Here is an 11,763-nt window from a genome sequence, read left to right on the forward strand (position 1 = left end):
TTTTTTTTTTTTAATAATATACTTTTATTGATTTCAGAGAGAAAGGGAGAGGGTCAGAGAGACAGAAGCATCAATGATGAGAGAGAATCATCGATAGGCTGCCTTCTGCATGCCCCATACTGGGGATCAAGCCTGAAACCGGGGCATGTGCCCTGACCGGGAATCAAACCATGACCTCCTGGTTTGTAGGAAGATGCTAAATCACCAAGCCTCAACGCTCACTTCTTACAGGAAGTCAGCTCTAATCACCTCCTCGGAGATCCATCTGGTCTTGTTGATAACTATAATGTTGGGATAAAGCACCTGACTCTGCCACATAATTGGGTTCTCTGGGGATCAAGATGCAGTTCCTCAAGTAACGGGCATCTCTTCCTTATAAACCAGAAAGCACATGGAATAGGGCTTTATGATCTGACCCCGGTGGTATAAGGAATATGAGCGTTTTTTATAAGCTTTCTAAAATGAGGGGGTTACTTATTTCTAATCTCTCCCATTGCACTCAGCTTCCTATGGTCTCCCCGTAACATCTCCTCATTTGGGGCACTCAGTCGTCAGAAAATGACACTTAATGACTGTCTTGATCTCTCTGAATGGTAAATTAGTTGAAAGCAGGGACTAGAACCGAGGCTCTAAAATTACCCGTGGAGTGACTCAGCAAATACATGCCGAGCAAAGATGATAAAATGTTCAAGCTAGGTTCACATTTTTCTGGAGATAAAGGCTTAGGGAGAGGAAGAATTTTGCTGAAGAGGAATTTGGCCAATGTCACAAACCTTTTTCTGGTGTGCTTTGTCGTGGATTTAGTAGGTCCTCAGAATCACAAGAAGGGGATCTGTGAGAAGGCTGGCTCCCCTGCTGCTCTAACACAGCTTCCACTTGGTCTATTTCCTGCTTGATCTTGATCAGGTTATCGTGCATCCTATCCCTCTGCTGCAAACACAAAAAATGACACAGAGAAAGTTACTCTCTTTTAGAAATTTACCAGAACACAAGAGTATGTTATACCAATTAATTTTAGCATGGGAATTAAAATCACCTAGTATGGAATTATAAATTCTGGCTGAATACCTTTTAATCCAACCATATTCAGGCAGTTAATGCCCATGGAAAGATTTCAGAATGATGTTAAAGGAGGAAAAAAAATTTCCTCAGACTCTCCCAAATAGATTTGCTTTATTTTATTGTGATGTCCTTTTGAAGTTGATTACTTTCTTTTAAAAGCTCAGGAGGGAAGAAATAATTAAGGTGCTTAAATACTTTTGATATTTAAAATTAGCATGACTTTGTTAACATTTTACATAGACTGTGTTGTTTCAAAGGCTTCGTATTTGAGACTCATAAGAGATACAGATTAGTCCATATAAAAATGTCTGATTTCTGGCATGTGAGGACACTTCTTTTTTCTGGGATTCTTTGAACATTTAATTTCTAACCGAAAGAACAAAGAGCTAATTCATTAATTTATCTATTTGCTCACTCAACAACTATTTGTTGACCATCTATTATATGTCAGACACTGTCCTAGTGCTGGGAATATAGTCTGCATGGTGCTGCCATTCTAGATGGGGACAGGGTACCTAGAGAACTTCACAGAGAAGGGCCTGTTAGAGGGAATGAGCCAACAGAAACAGCCCTAGTAAAGCCTGTTTCATTGTTTTCAACTCAAGATAAGGGTCTTCTCTGCTTACGGGGCTCATGATGTTTATTTCTCCACTTCAGAAAGAAATCTGTGCCCTGACTAGTGTTCTCAGGTTAGAGCATCAGCACACACCGACGGGTCACAGATTTGATACGCAGTCAAAGGCATGTACCTGAGTTACAGGTTCAATCCCCTGGCCAGGTTCAGGCTCTTGTGGGAGGCAATCAATTGATGTGTCTCTCACATAGATGTTACTCCCTCTCCCTTTCATGCTCTCTAAAAAGCAATGGAAAAAGTATCCTCGGGTGAGGATTAAAAAAAAAAAAAGAAATGTGTAGCTGGGTAGCACAATTGGTTAGAGCATTGTCCCGATACACCAAGATTGTGGGTTCGATCCCTGGTCAGGGCACTTACAAGAATCATCCAATGGATGCATAGAATAAATGGAGCAACAGATGGATGTTTCTCTTTCTCTAAAATCAATGACTTAAAAAACCCCTCTAAGGCTAAAATAAAAACATTAATTAAAAAAAAAAAGAAATTTCCTAAGTCTAAGGGTTTTCTTTCTTCTTTTGTTTTTTCTCTTTTTCGTTTCTTCTTTCTTTAGTCTAAGGTTTTTGATAAGCAAATTATTTCATAATTAATGAGATTTACAAAATATATCTTTCTTCATTACTTTCAGAAGGAACATCAATGGTTGCCAGCAAACCCTGGGGAAATAGATTGTTTCATCCTCCATTTCTTCTTCTCATCCTTAAAAATGACTTTGCCCACCACTAAAAACTAGCCACCTACTTTCTCCTGCTACACTGAGTAATTTTCAAGTTTTTATGACCGGAAAATGTATTCTCAGCTTCACAAAGGCTTGCAGTGCTATCCTGATACTGTTTTGCTGCAATGTCCGCAGTAGCGCCATTGCCACCATGTGGAGCTTGTGAGTAGTTCCACTACTGATCAAGAAGGGCTTGCCTAAGTAAATGTGGAATGAAATCAGCTATCCGTAAGCTTCAGAAGCTGTACTAGACGTTATGTCATGACCATCAACACTTAACCTCTATGTGGCCATTAAACAGGTTAGAAAATCAGAAAAAACAGTAATGGAAGACTTAGTTAACTTTCCTTTAGGTTTTCCCAAAGGAATTACTTTATAACTTGGACAATTCCCCTAGAGGCAATTGGCCAGATACATTTTTTAAAAATGTATTTTTATTTATTTCAGAGAGGAATGGAGAGGGAGAGAGAGATAGAAACATCAATGATGAGAGAGAGAACCATTGATCAGATGCCTCCTACACACCCCCTACTGGGGATCGAGCCCACAACCCGGGCATGTGCCCTTGACCGCAATTGAACCTGGGACCTTTCAGTCTGCAGGCCGACGATCTATCCACTGAGCCAAACCGGCTAGGGCTGGCCAGATACATTTGAGAGACCAAAACCAAATTGGTTACTAAGTTTTCTTGATTCTAATTCTTAAGTGTTTCTTAAATTAGCCCTAATCTTCTATTTCCCATTATGCTACTCTGATCTCTACTTTTACTTTTTATTTTTTTGAGTATTCATAAGATTGTATTTGAGCCAAACTGACAACAGTTGCTGAGAAGCAAGATCTCAAATGCTTCCTGATCTCTACTTTTAATATAGACAGCTACATTACTGTGGAAGTTCCTTAAATGCATGTTTATCATGCCTCTTTCTTCCATAATGGCTGTGGTGGTATACCACTGCTCAGATAAGGTAACGCTTTCTGCAAGCTAAATAATTATTACTCATTATAGTCCTCAGGATAGTCTAAAGTCCTAAGAAGGGCATTCAGAAGGCCTTTTATACTCTCTTATCTCTTAATTCTCTCCCAAACCACCCATATGCCCCGTTTTCTAGTTGCACAGCACAAATTTGTACTTCCAGGGCATTTTATGCCTTTGTGCTTTTGTCTGGGTTGCTGCCTCCCTTTTTTTCCACCTGGAAAAATTCTTCTCGTTTTTCAAGGCCCAGTTTAAATGTCTCCTTTGAAAGTCCCCACCAAAAGGTGATGCTTCACTACTTCATTTATACTACTAATGCATTAGTAGACCAAAGTGGAATACGTAACCCTCCTTTGATACAATAGTGCTTTCATATTTTTGCTATAGGAAAAATGGGATTTGATCGTTTAGCTTATTCATTAAATTCAGTATTTAGTGTTCTGCAGTAAGCTCGGTGGTATGTGAGTATGTATAAAAGGTAGCATGAGTTCCTGCCAGGTGATTACAATCTAATTTGAGGAGGCATGGTACCACATAAACTGTTACACCACTGGTTCTAAGGGATGATAAAAGCCAATGCAAGAATGCAGGATGCATACTGAATGCACAAGACACCACACATACTTCCATACATGCTTCTTACCTGAGTTGTTAAAATATCGCTCTGGGAGGACAGCCCTGAGTAGCCTTCAGAGAGGTCTGTTTCACTCTCATATTCAAATGCTGCTTCATCTAAATGATAATAAAAATAGAGATTCAGATGTAAAAACGGACAGCAAATACTGCAATTTGTTATGTTTCTTCCCATTGGCAGGACAAATATCACTTTCGTGTCACACAAAATGATTACACTCCTTGTTTTGAGACACCTGATTCTTCTAGAAATAACAATGAAAACCAGAAGCAAGTCCACCAACAACTAGGGTATTTAATCTCATTCAAATAGATATGTTCCAGCTAGGTGAAGGACTTTTAAGGAAAAGTACCTTAGGAGGAACATGCTTAGTTTAAGAAGCAGCTACTTTGCCCTAACCGGTTTGGCTCAGTGGATGGAGCGTCAGTCTGCGGACTGAAGGGTCCCACGTTCGATTCCGGTCAAGGGCATGTACCTTGGTTGCGGGCACATCCACAGTAGGGAGTGTGCTGGAGGCAGCTGATCGATGTTTCTCTCTCATCGATGTTTCTAACTCTCTGTCCCTCTCCCTTCCTCTCTGTAAAGAAACAATAAAATATATTTAAAAAAAAAGAAGCAGCTACTTTAATTATACTTGGAAACTCATTGTGTGCTCCCCCAAAGGCAGAGACATTTAGCTCATTCCCATAAAATACCTAAGTCTGAATCCGCACTCTGCTCTTCTTGATTTTCCTCTTCCAGGCCAGTTTCCCTTTCGTCATCGTCATCGTCTGAAATCAATTCCTTGTCACTCAGAACTTCCTGGTTTTCAGGCTGATACCTCATTTGCTGGGAAGGAGGATCAAACATCAAGACAGGATCCTGGGTGTTTGTATTGGCGGTCAAGTCCTCTGACGCACTGCACTGTGAGGAAAATAAGCTTCTAGAACATCTTGCTTCCTCACTAAGGTGATGTTCCTGGGATGCCTTTGGCAACGTTACCTGGTTACTGCAGTTATTTGAGCTACTCTTTAATCCCAGGTTCTCCTCTGTTTTATTAGACAGACTCTTTGTGGCAACACTGGTAGATGGAGAAGGTATTTTGACTACTTTACCAAATAATAAATGTTGGAAGCAAGGAAGCTCTTCATCCTCACTAGACATGTCCTCTTCTGAGGACTCTAATTTCCTGGCCCTTCTTTGGCGACTCCGAGTCAAATGTGTATGGGCTAAGGGGCTAGGGCTCCTTCTGAATTCTTCTTTCTGAACATCTTTGCTAAAAACAGCAGATCTTTCCTTAATGCCACTTTCATCAAAGCCGCTATTCTCCTTTATTTCATCATCAGTTAACAAGTCATCCGGTGTCTCAGAACAAACCTGAGAAACAGGACTACTTCCCATAGGTTGTTCTGGGCTATCTGAAATTTGACATGGAGGGAAGTCTGCATTAACAGCCTGCACTGGTCCTTCGTTGTCCCCTTGCCTTTTTACTTCAGGATGTTTACAATTACTTACAGGAAGGCTTGGCTTACAGACTTCGGGTTGCATGAGACCTAATCTGAGCATAGCAGTTAATTTTGATCCTTCGTTTATATCTCGTTCTGCATGAATGTTTTCACCACTGGAACCTACTTCATTGATACTAGAGCCTCCTTCATTAGTACTGCTTGAGCTGCTTTCTTTAAAAGCGCTTTCTCTAATGTTACTTAGGCTAATTGGGCTCACTGTACTTTGAATGCTCTCATTTCCCATTGCTCTTTCTGGTGACACTAAATGTTCCTCAAACTTTTCCTCTGACAGGTTTTTCTTACTTACAGTTTTAACAAATGACTTGATGGGAGAAATGGACGGTATATGATATGGGTTTTGTGAAAGTCCATATTTATCTGTAATAGTGAGTTCAGTTTTGTTGCCTCTGAACTGAGAGGATGGGAAATGCCTAGAGGTTCCTTTTATGCTGTATTTGGCATACTCTCCTGGCTTTTTGTCTTTCTCACAAACCACAGGAAAGCCTACAGGTGTGTGAGCTGCCTGTACATGCTTGATTTTAGATTCTTTCTTTCCCTGATTTTCTTCTTTTTGTCCACATTCAAGAGTGACTTTTGGACTTTGTTTCCTTAAAGACTGGGAGTGAGCATAGACTGTTGCACATTCCTTTTCTGGATTTGAAAACAGAGCAAATGACTGGCGCTTTGACACCTTGAATGTATTCTGTAAATCCTGTGTATCAAGTTCACTCTCTTCCACTTCTATGTTTGTCTCCTGCGTGTGGTTAACTTCACATCGCAATAGATCCTTAAAGCCCTCTCTGTCATTTCTAATATCTTTAGAACAACCACGAATAAGTTCTTTAGGGTTTTTAACTGCTGCACACAGATCCCCACCTTGATTTGGAGCTGTTTTTGCCTTCCCTGGGATGTCAGGTTCCAGTAACGAGACACTATCCTGTGTGCCATAATCAGTTTCAGGTACCAATACAATATTGGTACTCTCTTTAGATCTATCAATTTGCACACTTCTACCTCCACTTAATGTCAGATCTTCGAGGTCTTTGGTACTATTAGACATTGGAACTGTTCCTAGGCTCTCTTCTGTTTCTTCTCTTTGTAGGTTAGGATCGACAAACTCTTGAAGTTTATTAGAACTTAAACCATTAGTAAAAACACCAGGCATGTTTGTTAAGTTTCGTTCTAGAAAAGCATCACTGGCGAGTGTTTTATTTCTTTGTTCATCTGACTTATTACTCTTCTTGGCTCCAGCTGCAGGTTCTTTACCTTCCATGAGTTGAAGCTTCTTGCTGTGTCTGACTGGTCTTTGGTCAGAATTTTTTTCCTTCACCTCTTCACTGCTAGAACAACTATCAATTTGTAGTTCAGTACGGGTAGGTGGGCTTGGATTTCTATTGACTACTAGTTCAAGTGCATGAACAGGCCTGGTAGAGGACTTCCTCTTCAGCCTATTCTTCTTAGGTGCTTTTGAACTGTGGACATTTAATTCTAGTTCCATATTGCTTATGCTGCTGCTTATAGGTTCAGCTTTACCTGTGAACGCAGATTCTTTTTCCAGTGGTTCTGTTAGGTTAGCATTTTTCTCTTTCTGAACACAATCACCTTTTGTTTCATTCTCATGATCATTATTAGTAATATTCATCTCATGACCATTCTGTTCTATTCGGTCAGTTCCCTTAATTATCTCTTCAGGAGTCTTTTGAACAACTGCCAAATCTACTTTCTTAATAAAATCCTCAGGATGAAGGCCCGATGTACTTCTCCTTTTACGCTTTAGTTTATTTGTGAGGGGACGCTCTTGTGTTATCTGAGGTTCTATAGCAGATGCTCCTACAATAGGATTTTTAGTTATGTGGCTCAAGTTAGGGAGGCTTGCCTTCCTCCGATAGGTCCTCCCAAATATTTTATCTTCAATATTACTTTCTACTGGTTTGGAGTGAACTCTTTCACTTTCACATGTTAAAGCACCATGAGGATCATGGGCCATTAAGGTTATTTTCCCTGGAGAACCAGAATACCCATCTACTTCATTTGCAACTTCCACTGCACCAGCTACTTCAGCATTTGACTCAGACTTGCCATTATGTGAGCCATCAGAAGTTAGTATTTCATCACGCCTGGAAAACCACTCATTAACTTTCTGTATGCTACTGCTCCGTGTTATCCAAGGCACATCCTGGGAATCTCTAGGATGGTCAGAGCGTGGAAGTTGTTTTTCCCCATTCAGAGGATCAGCATCCAGAATTACCCTTTTCTCGGTGCTGGGAGTCTGCCTACCATTACATGTTTCTTTACTTTCAGCCCATCTGCTCTGCTGGCTGCTTGCTAAGCCAGGCTGCTTGCTTTTATTACAGAATTCAACTTTTTCTACATTCATTCTGTCTTTGGTGAGTAGTAAACTGCTGTTCTCATGCTGTAATGAGCTGGCATGAGTATCTGTGCCACATGGCTCCACATGCAAGTTTGAAACAGAAATACCCTGACACTTTTCTGTATGCTTCTCAGCTGCATGCTTCTCGGTGGTGGTCAAATCTTTATTACTGGATTGATGATGTTCAGTATTTGTTATGTCCCCAGAAAACTCACAAGCAGCTGAAAATATACAAAACAATAGATAATTTAAAAATGAAATTATCATGAAAAAATACGTGCTTAAACAACTTCAAACACCTGGCTATTTTTAGAGAAACTATCCTTTTAAACAACCAAGTATACTAAAGTTGTAGCTCACACTCGTTCATGTAATTCCTTTTACTCTCATTAGTTCCACTTAAAATAAAATTTTAATTTCAGAATTCTCCCTACTCATAAGCCACACCTCCTATTTCCCTAACCTGTAACAGTGAATTAAAAGCAGACTTTGGGCATCGGACATACTGTGCTCTGTTCTACCTTCAGACTCATTATTCCCTATATTTAAATACTAGTATACAAAAGATGGAATATAAACATATAAAGTAAAAGGCAACAACCAGTTATGAGGGATACTATTAAAATCACATCAGTCTAGTCAACTGAAATGGATCAGGCTGTCCCATAACATCCGAGAAAAAATGATATTCTAACTGTGCCAAGAGATGCTGTGAATTATAAATGTCCCAAATGATCTTCAGAATAATGTAGTTATAGTACTGTATCTACCCATTCTCTCTTCAGTGCCTGTTACGTTGGGAAGGCTTGCCATTACCGTTTTTTGCAGGATTTAATCTGGCTTCAGCCCTGGCTCCTTGAGGAGTGATTTGTAACCGTTCATGATCTCTCACACTATAGGGAAGAGACAAAAGCCTTAATGAGAAACACTGGTTACATACATGCTCAAAGAGTTGTCAAATGAACAAGATCAAGTATTTTAGCTCCTTTAGGTAGGGTGGCCAAATCTGCTCTCTCCTTTAATAACTTCTAGTCAAAATGAAAGGATCAAAGACTGACACACAGTCACAAAAAACCAGAGCAGGAGCGCAGAACATCGCTTTAAGGACATGCAAATGAGAACCAAAATTTAACTGATAGTCCATTTAATACAAACAATAACCAAAACACAGTAAAGCAAAAAACAAAACAAGAAAACAAAACCCCCACAAACCCCACAAAACTTAAAAGGATATCTTAATGAGACTGCAGGAACAAAGATATTTAAACAAAACGAGCAGCTGGGATGAAGAGATATCCCAATAGTTTGCGAAGAATGCAGCATTCTGCTGCTCAGCCTTCGGTGCTTCTTTCCAAGCTAAAACCACTTCCTCTCAATTGAGATTAGGGAAAAGTCACTTGCGAACAAAAACTGATTGGCAATGACGCCACTGTAGTTCAGACAATGCAGAAGCAATAATTCCTATGGAAAGCAATTTGCCATGTAACACAACTGGGGGCTGCTTGTAGATTATCATATAATTTACATAAAGTTTGAGGGATAGATGGAATTAAGAAACTGAGAAAGGGAAGAAAAATGGAACCCTCTAATATTTTCATCAGCCATAATTACCAGTGTCAACACTACTGCACACGAGGAACTAAGCTACAATAGATATTATTCTGTGCAGAGTTGTTATTTTAAATTCTTTTGGACTCTACTAAAAAATCAAACAAACCGGGGTCCTGGCTGGGTAGCTCAGCCAGGTTAGAGTATTGTCCTGATATGCTAAGGTTGCAGGTTTGATCTCTGGTCAGGGCATATACAAGAAGCAACCAATGAAGGCATAAATAAGTGGAACGACAAATCAATGTTTCTCTCTCTCTCCCTCCCTCCCTAAAATCAATCAATAACATAACATAAAATAAAAAGTACTATTAGCCTAACTGGTGTGGCTCAATGGCTGAGCACTGACCTATCAACCAGGATGTCACAGTTCGATTCCTGGTCAGGGCACAAGCCCAGGTTGTGGGTTCGATCCCCAGTAGGGGCATCCAGGAGACAGCTGATCAATGATTCTCTCTCATCATTGAGGTTTCTATCTCTTCCTCTCCCTTCTTCTCTGAAATAAATAAAATCACATTTTTTAAAAATGAGATTAAGATATATGGTCTATTCCAATGCCATGACTCTAACCTAAAAAAAATACCAATCCTTAATATTAACTAAACACAAAAATGCCAGCTTAATAGACAAAGGCTCCCTTTGACTCACCTGTAATATCTTCCTTTATTAGCTGAATCTTCAGAAGAATCAGATCCTAAAAATAGTTCCCCAAGTACCCCCAAATAACAAATCAATAAAAGAATTTTTATCGAAAGGGTTAAACTAAAAAAATGTACTTTTTGCAAAACAGGTACTCATTCAAGAAATATTTACTAAGCACGCACTATATGGTAGGTACAATGATACATATGCCAGGAAATACAGAGAAGTAGTGGTAAGCAGAGGCTCTGAAGCCCGAATTCCTAGGTTTGAATCATGCCTCTGCCACTGAGTAGCTTCACTACCTTGGCCAAATTTCTTAACCTCTCTCTGCCTTAATTTCCTCATCTGTAAAATAAATATAATCATCGTAACAACTACAGGGGTTTGCCAGGCCTCTTACATGAGTTTTATAAGGGAAGTACAACAGTGCCTGGACTGTTGCTCCTTAATGCTCCTTAATATTTGCTCTTACAATTATTTTGATTATTTTTGTGATACGACACGGTTGTGTCACAAAAATAATCAAAATAAAAAGTCACAAGTCTAGGAATTTATGATTTTAAAAAGAAAAAGACAGACAAGTAATTTCTTTTTTTTTTTTTTTAATATATTTTATTGATTTTTTACAGAGAGGAAGGAAGAGAGACAGAGAGTTAGAAACATCGATGAGAGAGAAACATCGATCAGCTGCCTCCTGCACATCTCCCACTGGGGATGTGCCCGCAACCCAGGTACATGCCCCCGACCGGAATCGAACCTGGGACCCTTCAGTCCGCAGGCCGACGCTCTATCCACTGAGCCAAACTGGTTTCGGCGACATACAAGTAATTTCAAGAGAATCTGGTAAATGCTATACTCTTTCCAATTATAAATATATTCTAAACAACAAGACAATTAGAGAAAACTGACTGAACTGAGCTCAGCTCTTCTTAAAAGTCCTTCTAGTCTAGTACAATTTATCTTGGATTCTTCCAAATGCTGTAGCCAGCCCATCATGTTCTTTCTTATTCCTCCTTCCCATTTTTCCAAAGTATAGTAAGTCCTCACTTAACATCAAATGGTTCTGTGACTTCAAGCAAAACGACATATAACAAAACCAATTTTACCACAGACTAATGAATATGAAAGAGTTATGTTCCTTTAGCATCTCCTCCAAGTTATAAAGAAATGACCTTGAGCCTGGCCAGTGTGACTCACTGGTTGATCGTCAATCTATGAACCAGGCAGTCATGGTTAGATTCCAGGCCAGGGCACATGCCCAGGTTGCAGGCTCAATCCCCCAGTAGGGGGCATGCAAGAGGCAGCCAATCAATGATTTTCTCTCATCACTGATGTTTCTATTTCTCTCCCTCTCCCTTCTTTTCTGAAATCAATAAAAATATATTCTTTTTAAAAATTTTAGCAACTACTGTTCTAAACTTAAAAAGTCTGAGACTCTTACCCAATTCAATGTAGACAGACTTTTTCTGAGATTGTACCTGCTGCTTTGTCCTCCGTGATCTCACAATTCCAAGGTTAGAGAGTTGGGCACTAAGGCTGGTTTCCTGTTAAGCAGTAAAAAATGATGAACTAATTACTGGCCAATTCTTTGCTTTTTTTCCGTGAAGAGAAATTTGAGGCCATGTTTCTATCTCTCTTTC

At 39.6% G+C, this 11,763-nt stretch overlaps 1 protein-coding gene across 9 annotated transcripts in view; it reads right to left on the minus strand.

Moving 5' to 3' along the window:
- The window catches only part of BRCA1 (breast cancer 1), a 72,532-nt gene that overhangs the window by 26,880 nt on the left and 33,889 nt on the right, over nucleotides 1–11,763 (minus strand). For 7 of the 9 annotated variants that reach the window (XR_001515585.1, XM_015570568.1, XM_006773905.2 and 4 more), the window contains 6 exons: nucleotides 11,565–11,667; nucleotides 10,130–10,175; nucleotides 8,693–8,769; nucleotides 4,714–8,097; nucleotides 4,028–4,116; nucleotides 774–930 (listed from right to left, as the gene is read on the minus strand). Coding sequence is in view for 8 of the 9 variants with exons in the window: in XM_015570568.1 (XP_015426054.1) it covers nucleotides 774–930; nucleotides 4,028–4,116; nucleotides 4,714–8,097; nucleotides 8,693–8,769; nucleotides 10,130–10,175; nucleotides 11,565–11,667 (3,856 nt within the window). In the remaining variant the exon portion in view is untranslated. The remainder of the gene's footprint in view (nucleotides 1–773; nucleotides 931–4,027; nucleotides 4,117–4,713; nucleotides 8,098–8,692; nucleotides 8,770–10,129; nucleotides 10,176–11,564; nucleotides 11,668–11,763) is intronic. The other 2 variants (XM_015570572.1, XM_015570573.1) reach the window with 1 other exon arrangement.

The sequence above is a fragment of the Myotis davidii genome, unplaced genomic scaffold (genome assembly GCF_000327345.1).
Source record: "Myotis davidii unplaced genomic scaffold, ASM32734v1 scaffold1527, whole genome shotgun sequence".
NCBI classification, from domain to species: Eukaryota; Metazoa; Chordata; class Mammalia; order Chiroptera; family Vespertilionidae; genus Myotis; species Myotis davidii.